This window comes from Ooceraea biroi, chromosome 9 (assembly GCF_003672135.1).
Source record: "Ooceraea biroi isolate clonal line C1 chromosome 9, Obir_v5.4, whole genome shotgun sequence".
NCBI classification, from domain to species: domain Eukaryota; kingdom Metazoa; phylum Arthropoda; class Insecta; order Hymenoptera; family Formicidae; genus Ooceraea; species Ooceraea biroi.
Window position 1 is genome coordinate 15,113,139 of NC_039514.1, and position 17,267 is coordinate 15,130,405.

Below are 17,267 nucleotides of genomic sequence, written 5' to 3' on the forward strand. Positions count from 1 at the left end.
TTGTTTTATTTTATTCGATATAGCGTAAAAAGCTGTGCTTTTATGCTGTACTTTCGATGTATCATATACGGAAGAACTAAGAAATCTTCATCTCCACCAGGTATCCTCAACCTCATCATGAACAAGCTGTGGCTGGACAATGTGATATCAACCGATGCATTCTTGACGTGGCAGCGGCACCCGGAAGAGCACGAAGGTCACGCCGTCGCAATGGTTGCGCTTACGTCGTTTTTCACTGACTTGCAAGAACCAGATGATAATTCCAGTGTAGAAGAGTTATCAACTAGTGCGAATCAGGGCTGTTGACGATACTTTGGTTGGTCGATTACATTATCGTCTATTAAAAAGACTTAAACACGCGTTTCCACATTAAAAGAAAAAAAAAAACTACAAGGCACGAAATCAAATTGCAGTTGTGCTCTTCTCTGTAAAGGGGGAAATGCGCTCAAGTATTGAAGAAAGGAACGATGCGATAAATAACAATAAAGTGACTTGTGAATGTATGTAATATAATATAGGACTCTACGACTCTCTCTATCAATGAGTAAAGGGGTGTTGAAGAATGCCGACGAAAGAAAGAAAAACGATACACAACAGCTGTATTTGCGATTATATTATACATAATGAAGATAAAGTTTAATTATTAATTACTACAGAAATATACAAAATAATTATTATATAATTCAATAAAATGATTCAAAGTTTAAATAAAGCAAAAAAAACAGCAAGAAAATTATTATCGTGTTTCTTATGCAAAGTGTCTCTGCGGGATCCGTAAGCGAGAAGTAAGATCGATCACTCAATGAAAAATATCGAGGAAACACGTTCTTTTTCATGCTTGGGAACGGGAAGGCTCCGACAGTACTTCCAATCACATTAACGCTAATATCGAAGATCACAACCGAAGTGCTTGCTACATGATTTTAGGTAACGAATCGCAAAATCAGAATACATAATCGAGTAAGTCAATTTTAAGTGGAAGTAAATTGGGCAAGAAAGAAGAAAAAAAAGCAACTACTTGAGATAACCAAGTCTGACAGTGACTGACATGGTTCTTCCTATTATTGTAACAGGATACGATACACATATGTATATGTATATATGTATATATAAATATATGTGTATGTATGTATATATATATGTATGTATGTATATGTATATATATGTGTATATGTATATATAACAAAATTACTAATTTATATCTTTGCAAATAAGAGCCCATAATGTATTATATTATAAGAAAGGACTTTTTTTTGAAATACGATAAGACGGAGACAAATAGAAGGAGACAGTGGATGGATATATATTGCGGAATTAGGAGATCTGTAGAACGCGTTGAAGTTAGGAAATGAAAAGGAAAACGACAAAATGATGTATATTAAGGTATTTTTTAACGCTAGCTATTTATAATTACTGAAAGAGAGAAAGGGGGAGTATAGAGCATACAGAATGTTTGAACGTATGTCCGTGGCAAGTGGTATAGCGAATTGTATAAAATTGTTGTTAACTGAGTTAAAGAACAGCGTGTGAGTTCATCCTTGTTTCAAACATTATAGGAGAGATTGATTTTGAGTATGTATGTGCGTATGCTTGTATGCGTGTGCAGGTGTGTGTACAGCTATCAAAGAAATATTGTTTCGGCATGTATTGTAGCGCCACCACACGATTTACTTTGTATTTTGAGTATCCGGGAAGGCGCCAACACGACTTTCCAGACGAATGGATAACATTGTATAACTACTTATTTCTGATATATTTTTGCGAAAATATATCAAAGCGATTTCTTTGCTTTGTTTTGGTATATACATAAATTATTTATCAGTCTCTCGGACCATTTTTCAAGTACGAACACATGGACGAATCAACATTTGATTGATTGCTTTGAAACATAGTTATATATTGTATGTAAATATATATATTATTATTTAAGTATATTCGTAGTCTGCAATATGTTTCACAATTTCATCAACTCTAACATGACGAGTCACGGTGTTCGCTCCTTCTAACTGTGACTGTTCCCGATTCTTCCCTCCTCGAGCTCTCCTCTGTTTTTTCTTCCATAATCTGTACAGTTCTCCAGTTTTTGGTGACGAAATCTTTGAAATTCATTGCAGACGCAGTTGCCTCTGGCCAAATAAAGAATTCAGAATCTGCTGGATATAAGTTTATAAGTTGCAATCGATATTTCTCTTTATTTGTTTTTTGGTTTGCAATTTATAGGCAATTTATAGTGAAGTTGTACGAGTATACAAATTATTACTTACCAGTTATTATATAGGAAGAAATAGAAACGCGAAAGGCAATGTAAGAAGGAAAAAAAAAGGAGAAAGGCAGAATGAAGAGTGCGCGAGTGTGTGTACGTGTCGTGCACTTTATTGAACCACAGCATATAAATAAAATAACATTAATTTATATATAAATATAAAATAAAACTGTTGGAAACGTGATTAAGTAAATAATATAATTAAAATAGAAAAGATTGTCATATATTGTAAATAACTGAACGAGACAGTAACCGGAAGATTGAACAAGTTATGAAAAAAGTTAGTAAAAGTTGCGCTTGTCTCGCGATATTGTTGCATACATCGTATGCCGCGCATCGCGTTGACATTTTTTTTGCGTCTGGACACGCATATATACATATATAAAGACATCGTTACAGCCCTCGTATATCTGCGTGTGCTTACGCATAAATAAATAAATTTATATTATATATACATGTATGTATATATATATAATATAAATAAAAATATAAAGTTAAGAACTTGGAACACATTGCATAGGTACACACATACATACTCTATGATATATAAATCATATCTTTAAAAAAAATAAAAAAAGAACTCCATGACGTTGTTGATCAGTTTTTTGAGTATCTGACACACGTGTATCCATAGTTTGAATCTCTCTTCATTGTTCAATGAAAGGAAACTTGAAGCGGGTAGCATCATCTCGCTTTAAGAATTTATTTTAATCTTTATAGTTGATTAACATGAAATCTCTTCGTGTGTTATATATTAATACATTTGAACGCCTGCGAAGCAATAGTGGCACAAAGATGTATCTATTCTAAACCAGAGGATCTTCTGAAATGCGCGGACGTTGCGAAGGGGCCTTCGTCGGCGAATCCTGCGATCTCCTGAGGGACTATCGCATATTCTTCTACGCTTGTGCATGGTCTGCACATGCATTCCAGCGGTGCCTTGGTAATTACCTAATGAACGAGTACAATGAGAATATATTGAAAAACTCATATTAAATTGTAGCTACAATTCGTTTCCCAATTTGATACGGATCTATATCGATATTGATTCTGATATCAATTTCGGAGAATTATTTCCCGAAAAGTCAATGAAATAAATAAGAAAAGGAAAGAAAAAACTTGAGATTTCCGGTACAATTTTATTAAAAATTTTTCTATAAAATCCGATTAGTCTTATCTCTTGTATAAACAAGATATTAGTTTGTATTTATCATCTTAAATTTTAATTAGCTTGGAAATCGAATCCTAAAAGTTTTCAACACATATTACTGTTTCACCCCTGTACACCATAAAAATTTTACAAGAATGGGACATTAATGAATCAAGTCCCGATTTGCCTTTCCTATAATTCGAGCTGAACGCCATACGCGCATTTTGTTTTCCGCATATACGCCGGCTCCTGATTGGCCGTGCTCGGCAGCGCACGAAAACAATATGGCCGTGCAAAACTCGTGGTGTCAAAAGCTTTGCTACTGAATTTGACGAGTGGTCGCTGGTCAGTGGAAAAGCGGCCGATTGGCGCGTAGACGGTTTACATCAATTTACATCACGCGACTCGCCGACTGACCGTTGCTGCGGTCCGCGTGCGGTTAGCACGAGCAGAAAAGCTGTCTCACCTTCCTGAATTTCTTCTCTCCTGGTTTCGCTCGCGGACAGAACAGGGACACACTAGCCTCTCTCTCACCGCTTTCTTGACAACACATACAGCTCCTCTCCATTTGCCACATTTTGGATCCGGATACCTGTGCGTGTCAACAAACCGAATACGTAATACACAAATATATATATATGTATACGTGTGCGTGTATGAGTCGCTGTCTTCCCTCCTTGTGCATCTCGTGTTAATAAAAAAAAAAAATAACAGACTCTATCAAACTTCATCAATGCTCACAATTCTGCGACGATCATTCGGTGTTGTCGTAACGTTTGCATCTCTTAAATATTCTGATATTACTCAAGTGCACAGTGCTTCACGCAGGAGGCCTCCACCGTGAGACTCTTTGGGATTTGTAGAGTGCATCTTTGAATTCAGGTTTGAGAAAAACGGTTGTACGGAATATTGTGTCTCAAAACATGCCGCATGAGTATTTACTGCGACAAGTATTTCTCACGATCCTTTAACCGTTCTTAAGAAAATCCTTGAACGATACTGTGCATTTCAAGAAAGCAAATTTACCTCTATGTACTGTTGCTGTTTGTAATATTGTTGTATCAATTGATGAAACTATCATATTAAGAAAAACATCAAAGAAGGGAGTAAGTTTTGTTGTCTCATGTACATTTTATATTATTAATTCTGGTTTCTTACTTGCAGGTAACTGCTGCATCGTCCTTTGCACGCGTAACTGGGAATTGGCTTCGGTACACAGCCCGGATACTGCAGGAAGTGTATCACACGCATTGCCTGACATTCGTCGACCCCAATTATCGCTGTTACACCTCCGTACAACAAGCACATCAGCAATCCATTGATCACTGCACACAGTAAGTAGATACTTTAAGTATTATGTTGTGATCAAATGCCATCGCGATGAATACAACAGAAGAAATCAGTTTTATTATCAGTTTTATGTATACAATCTGAAACGTTAATTTATTCACCAAAGTAATGAAAAAGCCTGCTCCTTGAGCGATACATTGCCGTTCTTTCCTAGCACTTTACTGTGCTTGTAAGGTCTGTATCATAAGCTTTTATACACCATAGGTGGCCATGTTTTCTCCCTTCCTTTGGCTACGAGTTGACAATGTCAGAAAGTCTTTATGTATGTGCGTACGCGTATACATATGTCAAGAAGCAACGTACATAGGAAAATGCTTTCTGACACATTCTGAATTTATGTACACGACACTTGAATTCCCTTTATACGAACCCCTCTTGTTATTCTACTTAAACAATCTGATTTCAATTAGAAATTATTATGAGAACAAAAATGTTATAAAATGTGATTCTATGAATCTATCAGACACCATATATGTATATACATAGATATAGTTTCGTGAAGGTAACTATATACTACTATCATATTTTTTATTTTTTTACATTTCCTTTAATTGATACTATAATAGAATTTTTAGATCTATATTTTCAAAAACGGAAAACTTGCCGTGTAAAAAAATGTTTACTAAAGAGAATTTACAGAACATATTTGCCAAATGTTGCAGTATGAATAGAATAAACACAATAAATACATGAAATGTAATACATAAAATACATTGATAGATAATTATATAATTTAACAGAATTGGTCATTTTATTTTTGAGAAAGAGACAGTTTCGACTTTATCGATATCATATTAACCATCAAATTTTCTTGGACAGATGACAAGTTATCCATATATTTACATGTTTATAAATAATGAATCACTGTTTTTGATAAAACATCTTAGAATATAAATATTTTATATACAAGTAATAGATCCAGTTGACAACACTGAAGATCTTTTAAGTAATATATTCAGAAATATATATATTTCAAGCACATTGAATGTTCACTTCGTAAATTATGTGTGTGCAAGGTATGCAACTATACAAGAAGTAACAAAAATAATAGTGTGCAAGAATAATTTATATATGTGTATATTCTATGTAAGAATACGTATATGTCAGGATCTCAGAAAACTTAGAAAATCTTTTGAACTTTGCATTTTTCATAATGTATGAAATACCCAGTATGGATTAGTTATTATATAAAGTTTTATATATTAAGGAAGAAATTGGGAAATTCATAACAAAAATTTGTTGGGAATATTATTTATTTTTATTACAACTATATACGTAGCTTTGTTTTCTTTATCAATATAATTGTTACAATAATGTTAATAATTTAATATGATTAAAAGTTTAGCTTATATTTCTAATCGTCACGCTTATCACGCGAGATCGCCACACTTGATGCATTTGCATTCGGCAGGTTCTCGCAGTTTGATTTCCATGGTCTCGTCTTCCGTGCCTATCAATTTGATTCCATCTGCATCGTAACATTGGTTTAGGACAACGAATCTTTCCTTCAAGTAACTCTCGCGACAACAGTAGCATTCCTGTTACAAAAAACGTATAACTTAACGATAGCAGTTTATGCTTTCTTTTGCGTAAAAATAGTCGCGCCGACTTACTTTCAAAAAGCCCGTAGTGGTAACGACACTTGGCTGCACTTGCGAGTTACAGAATCCCTCGCATTTAGTGACCGATATGTCACCGCTACAAACCCTCCTCACACGTCCTATCTCATCGTATTCGTCTTTAGTAATGCGTATTTCAGATTGCAAAGTCTCGCAGTTCTCATCGTCTGATATCTCAGCATCGCAGCTGACCGCAATATAAAATACGAAAAGTAACAAAGACTTTTGGATGATTAACAACATTACGATATTTATTGATGTGTAATATCTAACAAAGGATCGCCACAAATGTTACTGAGCGAAATGAGAGAGGAGAAAATCAAACGGTTGCTTTTATAGGTAATTTCCCACTACCTGTCAAGTGTGTAAAAGCCGGGGGTCGTCGACTTGATCCCCTGCTGTCTTAATGGCATAGTTCACTCTTAGGACTCACTCTTACTCGATTGTTCCTTGCTGAGACTTCTTTTTCAATATTTTGTGTATCGTACAGTTAATGGGCTTTTTATGTGGACGCAGGCGGGTGATCGCATTTAAATAATGTAATTTACCTAAAGTTTTCGCGCATAAAATAATGTTTCCGTCGTGTTCTAAAACCTTTAATACAGCCGACAAAACCAGGAAACATTTTTAGGTTTGTTGAATATTTATTGATATTAACTTTTCAAAGTGTCTCTCTCTCTCTCTCTCTCTCTCGTAAAAAGTAGTGTTATTAACAAATAACACTATTCATCCACATTTCACGGTTAATGATCATTTCTTGTGCTACCCGGACAATTATCCCTTAGATCGTCTTCATTGTTGAACTTTGTTCCACACCAGATGCAGTAAAAATATTTCTTTCTCAAATGTTTGGTAAGAATCTCAAGTTTTTCTGAATCGTCGAGAGATTCATCGTCCTCATCGTCCTCCTCGCTTGATCCGTCCTCGTCGTCAGGTTTCTCCTCTTTGTTCAGCGGCCAAAACCACGATTCGTCAGGTTTTTCAACGTTTTCTTTAGTGTCCAATTCTTGGCACACTTTTTGGCTCTTATATAAATCGCATTTTTCCAACTGTTCAGTCTTTTTCTGCGCCATCCTGCTACGAAAATCCTTTATGTGTGTATTATCCATTTTCGCATTCATGTTCTTGCCATACAATTCTTTCCTTTTTTTCTTGCCAAGGCCCTGTCTATCAGCTTTTACTTCCACAGGAATTGGTTCTACCATTCCTGATTGAGTTTTGCCTATACCCTGACCAGGTTTGTATCCCATCTTCGTCAACATCTGAAAACCTGGAGATGAGACAAGTAGTAGTCATGAAGTAGCAATAATTAAACTTACTTTCTACTATTAAAATCATGTCTTCCTTAAAATATTGTGGACATATTTATCTGTGTATAACATGTGTGTAAATGAAAACAGACCTTTATTCGAATTGCTAATAGCAGATGATAAGCCTTCCTCCCTTTTCTCTTGTTCAATTACTTTTATCGGTTTGTTGCACGCTTTCGATTGATTTGATTTAATTTCAGCTATTCTTTTATACATGAGACTCAATGAAACATGTTTCTCGGTATTTTGTAAAAATTTATCAGACATGTAATCTTCGTCGTCTGACATCTTTTGGCGTGCAATCAAAAATTTGCAGAAGAGTAGTTGAGAAAATGTACTGAAAATGAATAATAGATTTTATAACCTATACAGAAAATTTTAGTGGTAGGATGATTAGTAGAACATTAACGTTATCTTTATCATCAATATAATAGCTTAGAAATTCTCATTTAATACCGTTAGAAATATAATCTTTCCTGACGGATTATTTCATAAGAAAAACATTTTGTTATCAAAGAAATTAATGATACACTTTACGTTGTTCGGCACTTTTTTTTTGTTGTGGAGTTCGCTTCGGAGCGATGTTTGGCACTTTGTATTCTTAGGTTATGTCTCCAACCAGACTAATTGTGCGTGATGCTCCAATCGCACGTTGGAAGTATCGATTCTCGTAAATTTCGGTCGAGAAAAATGAGTTTCCAGCGTACAATAAATCTCGAGATCTATTTGAATTTTAGTTTCAGATAAGAGTTTTGTACTTACAATTTATTACTTATTATTATTAAGATCGAATTTTATTTACTTTTATTCTATTTTATCACGTGCAGTATGTTTTTCGTCTATTTTACGTTTAGGTCATCGAAAATGCATTTTCACGTGCATGAACATTGATCCTATGGTTACCATAATTACTACTGCATTTCATTCTCTCTCTCCACACATGTAACGTATAGCCGCGGGTGCACCATGACATTTCATATTTGCATAAGGAACATCGAACATGTAGGTTATACAAACCTCGGTTTTACGCCACAAGCGTGCAAAACGATATCCGCCCTACAGATATAGATTTCTTTTCATTTCTCCTGAATTTTTCGGGAGAAATTGGCAATTGCACGGTAAATGTGTGCGTACACCGTACGTCGCGAACGAGTCAGATATGGCACAGGTATGTCGCCGCCACTGGCCGCCACTGCGTGCCGCCCATGGCGCTCAATAAAACAGTGGAACGCGGAACTGAACGATTCCTCGACTCGGAGGAACGCGAACTATTGTATTTTCACGGTGTCGTCCGTGCACGGTATCTCTCATCCGATCTGATCGCGAAAGTCCGCTGTGCCATCGTCAGATTTCGCCTCTCGATCCGGTCGATCTCGTCGTGAATTCGCGTCCGTGTGTTACGGGCGAGCGAAAGCCTCGCTGGATCGGCAGTGAAGCAAGCCAGTCTCGCGGATGGAATTACGCGAGAGTGCAACCGTGCTCGACCCGTCCCGTCTGTAAGACGGGAACGTCTCAAGGAACAAACGACGTCCCGTGTGTCCCGATCTCCAACATATCGACGGTCATCTCGGTTCGAATCGACTCCCTCCTTGAACTGAGCCGCACGGGCTGCTCTCTCGTCGGAGTCTGCAACTCCGTGCGTGAATAGCTAGCCCGCATTCGGATTCGGAGCTGATCCGATCCGTAAGGATTCCTCGACGGAAATAAAAGCGGTGCGGCGCGGGGGTGTGCGACGGGGGCTGCACGATGATATTTTCATTGAGGGGACATGCCAGAAGTGATGTCGTCATGCATCAGTGCGTCGGGCAATAGGTCCCGAAAGGTCACGTCGCGATACTCGTGACCGAGCTCGAGAAGCTCGGGCGCACTCATGTGCCCGACACATTTGACGTGACGCGAAGATAGCGAGTTTCATTGCCTGCCACGACGATTGTCAGATTGCCCCGACGATATTGCGGAGTCGCTGATTTTCATCGTTGCGTTGCTGTTGTTGTTCTTATTGTTGTCGTTGTCGTTGCTAGTGTCGGGCAATGGTCCACTGGTAAAACAGAAACTACTCATCCTTGGACTCATCATCGGACACGACTCATCTCAGCTATTATGGTTGTAGCCAGCAACGGTGGGTGGGTACAAAATGCCAGCTCGCCCGCTGGACTGAACAATTCCAACGTGAATCAAAACAACGCACAAAACAACAAGATGCCGGCCGCAAAAGGTATCCTGATCTGCCGGGATAATTCTCATCCCTTCCAAGAGCGTACGCTGACGTTGGAGCAGCCAGTAAAGATCGGTCGCTCGGTGGCCAGAGCGAGAGCCGCGCCAAACAATGCAATTTTCGACTGCAAAGTACTGTCTAGGAACCACGCATTGTTATGGTACTCGTCCGGTAAGTTTTATCTGCAGGACACGTGCAGCAGTAACGGGACGTTCATCAACAATCAGAGACTCAGTCCCTCAGGCTTGGAATCAACGCCGAAGGAGGTGTGTTCCGGCGACATAGTGCAATTCGGAGTAGATGTTGTAGAAAGTACAAAGAAAGTCACCCATGGATGTATAGTCGCGACGTTGAAGCTGTATTTACCAGATGGTAAGGAGGCAAAGGCCAGTCTCAGCACTTCTGTCAGTTCGCCTGCTGGGAATATATCTCTCGAGGATCTCTATAAACTCAATCAAGTGATGCAAGAAGCTTCGAGGCGCGAGAAGGCCTTGTACTCGAAGCTAGGCTACTTGCAACAGCTAGTAGAAAATACTCGTAAGGCCGCTAACCAGTCGTGGAAGGCGCTCATCACGGAGGATCGTCTGTTGTCCTGGGTAGTGACCGTTGAGAACCAGTTGGCGGTATATTCTAAGAACTATACCGAGGACAAAGTCAGAAACGAGTTAGCGAAGCTTCAAGATGAGAAGGCGCAGTACCAGAACGCTGCCAAGGAAGCGTTACAGAAGGTTCTGCAGGAGAAACTGGAGGTCACTCAGAGATTGGTGCAATTGGAGGGACGTCTGAACGAGACGGAGGAGGAATGTCAAAGTTTGCATAACGTAGCCAAGTATACTCAAACTGAATTACAGGAGCTCAGCACAAAGTACACGGAGACGCAGAAGAAGCTGCACGAGACCACGAATAAACTCATGGAGAGCGAGGAGAAGGTGAAGGATGTCCTACTCAGCTTGGAGCAGGAGAAGCGAGATCTCAGCAAACGACTCGAGGATCAGTCAAGAATCGAGAAGAACCTGCGGGCGAGATTGCGCGATTCTCGATTAGATTCCGTCAATATATATAAGCAAATTACTGCCCTGAGAAATTACACGCAAACTCTGCAGGATATGCATTTAAAGCTGGAAGTAGGAGAGAATGTTGATTCGAAAGGCGGAGAGGATCCCATAGAGGCTATAAACACTATTCTCAACAAATTGAACTCTATTCATGTCGATAATATCGAGATGGACAGTGAGATCAATTTTTATCTTTCCAAGAGCGAGCAGGATAATCAGAGCAGTTCGCCAGACATAGATGCGAAGCAACTGAAGTCTACCAACATGGACTCACTCTTTACCAAAGATCAGCTGGATGATTCAGAGGTGACAGTCGACAACGACAGTCTCCTAGAATATATCTTGCCACCACCGTCACTTACATCGTCCAGAAGAACCTTAATCAACGGCAACCTCGCCAATTTAGACAGTGACGCTAACGCGGATTCTGATACGGGCTCAGAAGCGACCGACGAAACGTGCAGCATCACGCACGAGCACGATGGAATCGAGAAATCCGTCACAGAGAATAAGAAGGAGGAGTTGGATTCGGAACAAGTATTTAAACGGACCTCGTTACCCTGTAAGATGGAGGTGCGATTTGCCAATGCTGAAAACATTAAAACAGAGATGTATCGCGAGCCAGAGGAAGAAATTACCAAAGATGACAATATCACTGAAATTTTGACGAGAGAGATGATCGATGCAGGAGATGCTGTCGTCGATGTCACAATGGAGAAGAATCAGCAGTATCGAATGGAGGACGATCAAGCGGCAGGACACGTCCCACCCATAGAGAACGAGGAAGATGAGGAACGTGCGGAAAGAGATTACGTCAAGACTTTGAAACCTGTCATCAAAAACGACACGCAACAGGCTCTCCATTCCAGAGACTATATACTGCAGACATTTATTAACTCTTTAGATTCGTTAAGGAGCGAAGATACTTTGGAGTCGCAGCAGATTGTTAAGAAAGAATTGGAGGAGTTGAAGGACTGGCTGATTCGAGAGTCGAACGAGAACATCATCGGCAGATTGAAGGAGCTATATTATCGCGCGAAGAACGAGGCACAACGGATGCAGGAGGTCAACGAGGAGTTGGTTATAGTGAAAGAAAAATATAACGCATTCGTCGAGGAGAAAGCGGAACTGTCGAAAAAATACATGTCTCTGAAGGCGCAGTGTGGTGATTTGCTGAACGCGACTTACACCGTGCCGATACATTACGTGGTGCCAATCGTGATTATGCTAGTGTGGATGCTGTTGGAGAAGATATTCTAATATATTTCGCCCACGTCGGATGTTTTCCTTTTTTGTTTCTTATATGTACATATAGCTGCGACAAGCATTCTATCTTCTCGTAATTCTTTTTTCTCTTTCCTCCATACGATAATATAATTCAGATGTAATTAAAATTGTTTTTAGCGTTAATCTCGTTCTTGTTAGGCTTCTTGTTCTTGTTTCGATTCTATTAATACGCATAATTCTCGCGCAATGCAATTTAATGTTTTTTATACCGGATAACATAAACGATTAAAAATTGTACATATATATATATACATACATACATACATACATATATATAAATATAATATATTTGTTTAATTTCTCAATTCGAATCGAGAATAATAGGGATTTTCTCATAATAAGTTGTGATGTTGAGCAAGATCACGTCATGTTATAAAGAGGAGCAAGATCAAAGATCGACGAAAAAAACGTTTTCTGAATATGTACATTGAACACGCACGAACTGGATTCACGTCGTTCTCTCCGCAGGAGACTAACTATAGCAGGAGAAAATGTAGATACGATACCACGTAAAATGTTCAACATGCTACCAAGCTGCTGAGTATCATATCATATTTCATATGCATATTTCATTGTACGTTTGTTCATTTAAACGATATATCTTCGTAGCATATTTTTAAAGATTAAATGTATCCTTTGCGCTGCGAGTAGAATTTACGAGGAAATTTTCGCGTAAATATATATATACATATACATATACATATATATATATGTATATATATCAGAGCACCCCCATTTGCGATTGTTCAAAAGCACTTTTTTTATTCGCATTTGTATATAAATAATTAGAAATAATCAGAAAGTGAGAATTCACAGAATGGTACACATTCAAATATATACACTGTATTCGAGTTAAGTAACACGCTTTTTTCAAACGCTCTGAGGGCGACTTAGAAAGTTAGGAGCATTTTTGTGTGCGTATGCGTGTATGTCTGGGTATGCTTATGCATGCATGTGTACGTGTATATGCGTGCATGCAAGTGCGCGCGTATGAATATGAGTGAGTGATTAAGAGAGAGAGAGAAGGAGAGGGGGATCGATCGCCACGCTCACATATATTAGCATGTGTATATTATATGTTACAGCGTTATTCTCACGTCTTTTCTAATCATAAGTCCATTATTATCGAGCGAAAGTTAATTGCGAAACATAATGCGATGGATTTTTAGATCCTTCGACTTCATTGCACATTGACATTTAATTAGTCATCAGTTTTTCTCATCGTATAGCATGACAATATGAGAGCATATCTATCGAGCGACCTAATAAACGATTAGGGAATCTACAATACTTCTTAAATACGAACTTCCCATTACTCACGCCAGTCGATCCTACCTTGGAATGGCCTTGCGACATCAACCTGTATTTAAAGACACAGAAGGGGAAAATAGGAGATCCAATAATCATAGTTTTCTATTAACTTCTTTTGATACAAACGTAACGTAAAGTCGACAGTATTTTCTTAATTCATTAGTTTAGTTAGAGAGTGCCATCGCTCGCAGTACACGCGCGCGCGTCTATTTCTATCGCATTAAATAACGAATCATTGTGTGTCAAGATAAGCGAGGACGTGATATTTTCCAAAAAAGTACGCCGCGAGATTGTCAGGCGAGTTTACTTTCTTGGCAGATTAAGCGTATATATCAGATTATCGAATTAAATACGGTAAATAAATGCTGTACATAGTACTGTTGATATAATCTTACTACTGATGTGTAATAGTCATCATTATATAAAAAGGGAAAAATAAAGATAAAAAGTAACTTAAATTAAAACCTAGCTGAGTAGTTTTCTTACTTATTTTTTTAACATCCATCAATTATCCATCTTAGTTCAGTATTGTTCTATAAATATTTATTACCCACACAAATATGGAATTAATTACACATAAATTAACAGTTTATTACTCGATCTTGACGTTGATCGTGTGCTATGCATAAATTATCCATAAAATTGAGCTGTTTCTTCCTCTAATCTGTCTAATAATCTATCTCTTTAATACATAATACTATCTAATATTATATCTTTTTAAATTGATTTTTTTATTTTGGAACATAGGTATATCAGCACCTTGTTTAGACGGTTCATCGATCAAGTGAAAATAAAACGACGACGGAAGGTACAATCGCTATGCTTTATTAATGAAAAAATTGAAGAAAAAATTAGATATCGCTGGTTCGGGTGCGTTAATACAGCAGCAAGTCATCGAGATGGCGGGTGGATTAAATGCTGGCGCAACCGACACATCAGACTCGGCAAATAGGATCTGCCGGGACTTTCTGAGGAATGTATGCCATCGCGGGAAGCGTTGCAAGTATCTACACGAACGTTCTGAGGATGATCCCATGGAGGAGTACACCTTCTGCCACGATTTCCAGAACGGCATGTGTAATTGGCCGGGCTGTAAGTTTCTCCATTGCACGGAGAGCGAAGAAAAGCGTTTCCGGGCGACCGGCGAGTTGCCGTCGCACGTCCTCAACAGATCCAAGACGAATAACAACGACAAATCAGACTATCCGTTATGCAAAGACTTTATCAAGGGTAGCTGCCAAAGGGTGAACTGCAAGTTTAGGCATTGGAAGAAAGAGGAGCCGCAACACAATCTAGTATCGCCGTCACATCACAATGTATCCCGGCCGCAACACAATTTCAACGGCACCAGTGGCGGTGTCAATGCTGACGGTCGCAGATATGAGGAGGACAGGAAGTAAGCAGTTTTTCACAAAGAGTTATATGCTTAAATTTCACGTTTTTGTTTTGCATCTATTTAGCCGCGTTTGCGTGCGCGGTGTTCTTTCATCGAGTCATAATTACAGATAATTTACTATAATTAACTGTATAATTGAGTTTCTGTATTAAATTATTTATTAAATGTTTCCTCGAAGTGCTCAATGCTCCGATTAAAGGAATTGATTCTACTTCAATTCTTTCTCGTAATATAGTTTCCATTGGCAAATGGAGGACCAACACAGCAATCTGATTGCGAATAATGGTTACAACACGTCGCATCCAGCCGACTACATAGGACCGCCCGAGCCGAAAAGGCGAATAGTATCGGGCGAAACGGTTGTTCACTTTGAAGCTCCGCCACTTGTAGGCCAGCAGCACGCTACTCAGCCGACCGTCACGCCGAGTTACTATTACCCCGTGATACCACGTAACGAGGCGCGAGCGATCGTGCTGGAGGATGAAAACGCATTGTTGAGGAAGAAGATAGAGGAATTGAAAAAGCAGGTATATCTTATGCTTTCCATACCTTCTTATATTCTACTTCATCCTGGCTTTGAGGCTTTCACGGCTATTACTTTCGTCATTAGTGATGGCTTCATATTTTACACGTATTTTTATATCTTCACACGTATCTTTATATCTCTTTTTTAATATTTTATCTTGTTTATGCTTAATTAAAATTTTATTTTACCAGGTCAGTGATTTGACAGCAACGAACGAATTTCTGCTAGACCAGAACGCCCAGTTGCGAATGTCAGGCAAGCGCACTGCGAACGTGACGGCCGTTACGGTGCCGGCGGTCACGATCACGAACACGGTGCCACCGTCGCAAGCTCCGACGCCACAGCAGATGGTCAACGCAGCCGTGGCCGCGGGTACTCTTAGAACAGTTACCGCCAGCGTGGCCACCGTACCCGTGAGTATTGCAACCGTAGCACCCGTCTCTATTGCAGCGGTCTCCATGGCGCCGGTCTCAATACCGCCGCCGATTGTCACCATGGCTCAACAGACCATCTCGATGAGCGGCTCTCGTCCTCAGCCGACTAATCAACAACCGCCTAACACGCAACAGCCCGCTAGCTTACCACTATCGATATCGGGTGCAACTGCGCCCCTTGTTTCCTATCCGATTATGACGCAAGAGCTCAGGCCCGTGCTGCAGTAAGTTGTATCACGTGCGTAGAGAAAACATTATATCTGTTCTTGATATCGGCGCGATATACGCCATTTCCTTGCGGCTGTATGGATGGATCAAAGATATAATGTGCGTTTCATCTTCCGACTAAGACATGTTTTCTTCGCCAATTGAAAGTACGTGTAGGAGGATCGAGATGGTAGTGTGTGTGTATATGTGTGTATATTATATATATATATATCACAAATATCGTACGGTGAACGAAAACGATAAAATCGATGTCGATTTAATCCATCCCTACTTTATTTAGGGCGAATATGTAAAACTTTACCGATGTGTTGTTTATAGGACATATTTATTTCATCCGGAAAAGTATGACACATCCTCTTTATGATGTCACTTGTGAATAGCACGTTAAAAACATACAATACCGGTTATGCAGTAACAATCATGATGAGTATCGTTGTTCGATGCGGTATATGTCCAGTGTGTGTATAGTTGTAGAATAATATATAGAAATGACAATCTATAAGCGAAAAGTAGTTAGTCATGACATTATTCCTTTCAATTTTTGTTTCTGTTGCATTATAGTATCGTGCGTAATGTAACATCACATTAATCTCATCTTCGTACACAGTTAAAGCAAACTCTTAAGCTATTAAGATAGGCAGATAGGTATTGCGAGACGACTGGGAAAATTGTAAAATAAGAACGCATAAACGAGGGATAACTTATTTATAAAGTTAATGCGTTAACATAAGTACAAAGAAGAATAAAATAAAATATATCAAATATATCAAATATCTTTAAGGAAAAAAGACCTTTGTGTGCGCACCGCTTCTTCGACTAGCTTTCACGAAACTTTGTGTTGCTTACATATTACTTGATATATTATTATAGTACTCCATTAGCATCTTCTTTACTTACTCGGAAGAAATTTTATTTGCATTCTTGATAAACCCCCAGTTAGTTTATTCTTATGAAATATTTCAGAAAGTACTTATACATCGCGGTCCTTTGCTGGTTTCTAGAATTTACTTAAGCAAATAACTTTTTGTTAAGATACACAATAAAGTAAAAGTGAGATTGAAAATTTATACGTATGCCCATAAAATATATGAAACGCATATATCACATACGCTATGTGAAAAAT

General features: G+C 38.7%; 6 protein-coding genes across 11 annotated transcripts in view; 3 read left to right on the top strand and 3 right to left on the bottom strand.

Annotated features, from left to right (window-relative positions):
- The window catches only part of LOC105276065 (eukaryotic translation initiation factor 4 gamma 3), a 39,720-nt gene extending 37,786 nt beyond the window's left edge, over positions 1 to 1,934 (top strand). For all 3 annotated transcript variants that reach the window (XM_011333400.3, XM_011333401.3, XM_011333398.3), the window contains exon 24: positions 101 to 1,934. In XM_011333400.3, coding sequence (XP_011331702.1) covers positions 101 to 306 — 206 coding nt within the window. In that variant the 3' untranslated portion in view covers positions 307 to 1,934. The remainder of the gene's footprint in view (positions 1 to 100) is intronic.
- Positions 1,935 to 2,950: 1,016 nt separating this feature from the next.
- On the bottom strand, positions 2,951 to 5,090 carry LOC105276074 (bursicon). The gene is given in 5 exon segments (XM_011333413.2): positions 2,951 to 3,214; positions 3,880 to 4,005; positions 4,572 to 4,738; positions 4,865 to 4,994; positions 5,067 to 5,090. Coding segments are annotated over 5 exon segments (597 nt in total). The 3' UTR covers positions 2,951 to 3,064.
- LOC105276073 (zinc finger CCCH domain-containing protein 10) lies at positions 4,611 to 17,206 on the top strand. The gene is made up of 4 exons (XM_011333412.2): positions 4,611 to 4,747; positions 14,308 to 14,956; positions 15,192 to 15,483; positions 15,674 to 17,206. Exons 2-4 carry the CDS (start codon positions 14,391 to 14,393, stop codon positions 16,142 to 16,144), a joined length of 1,329 nt encoding a protein of 442 aa, XP_011331714.1. The 5' UTR covers positions 4,611 to 4,747; positions 14,308 to 14,390; the 3' UTR covers positions 16,145 to 17,206.
- On the bottom strand, positions 5,315 to 6,829 carry LOC105276072 (partner of bursicon). The gene is made up of 3 exons (XM_011333411.3): positions 6,737 to 6,829; positions 6,377 to 6,569; positions 5,315 to 6,301 (listed from the first exon to the last, which is right to left on the bottom strand). The coding sequence occupies exons 1-3, from the start codon at positions 6,793 to 6,795 to the stop codon at positions 6,134 to 6,136; spliced, it is 420 nt and encodes a 139-aa protein (XP_011331713.1). The 5' UTR covers positions 6,796 to 6,829; the 3' UTR covers positions 5,315 to 6,133.
- LOC105276071 (G patch domain-containing protein 11) lies at positions 7,070 to 8,865 on the bottom strand. Of its 4 annotated transcripts, none has more exons than XM_011333406.3 (4): positions 8,710 to 8,865; positions 8,230 to 8,414; positions 7,785 to 8,029; positions 7,070 to 7,652 (listed from the first exon to the last, which is right to left on the bottom strand). In XM_011333406.3, the coding sequence occupies exons 3-4, from the start codon at positions 7,978 to 7,980 to the stop codon at positions 7,126 to 7,128; spliced, it is 723 nt and encodes a 240-aa protein (XP_011331708.1). In that variant the 5' UTR covers positions 7,981 to 8,029; positions 8,230 to 8,414; positions 8,710 to 8,865; the 3' UTR covers positions 7,070 to 7,125. The 4 variants fall into 4 exon arrangements, with proteins under 4 accessions (XP_011331708.1, XP_019886189.1, XP_011331710.1 ...); XM_020030630.2 differs by having other exon boundaries at positions 8,149 to 8,414; XM_011333408.1 differs by lacking the exon at positions 8,710 to 8,865 and adding an exon at positions 8,495 to 8,703.
- Positions 8,976 to 14,027, top strand: LOC105276070 (sarcolemmal membrane-associated protein). Its single transcript, XM_011333405.3, has one exon. The coding sequence runs from the start codon at positions 9,793 to 9,795 to the stop codon at positions 12,220 to 12,222; it is 2,430 nt and encodes an 809-aa protein (XP_011331707.1). The 5' UTR covers positions 8,976 to 9,792; the 3' UTR covers positions 12,223 to 14,027.
- Positions 17,207 to 17,267: the final 61 nt, after the last annotated feature.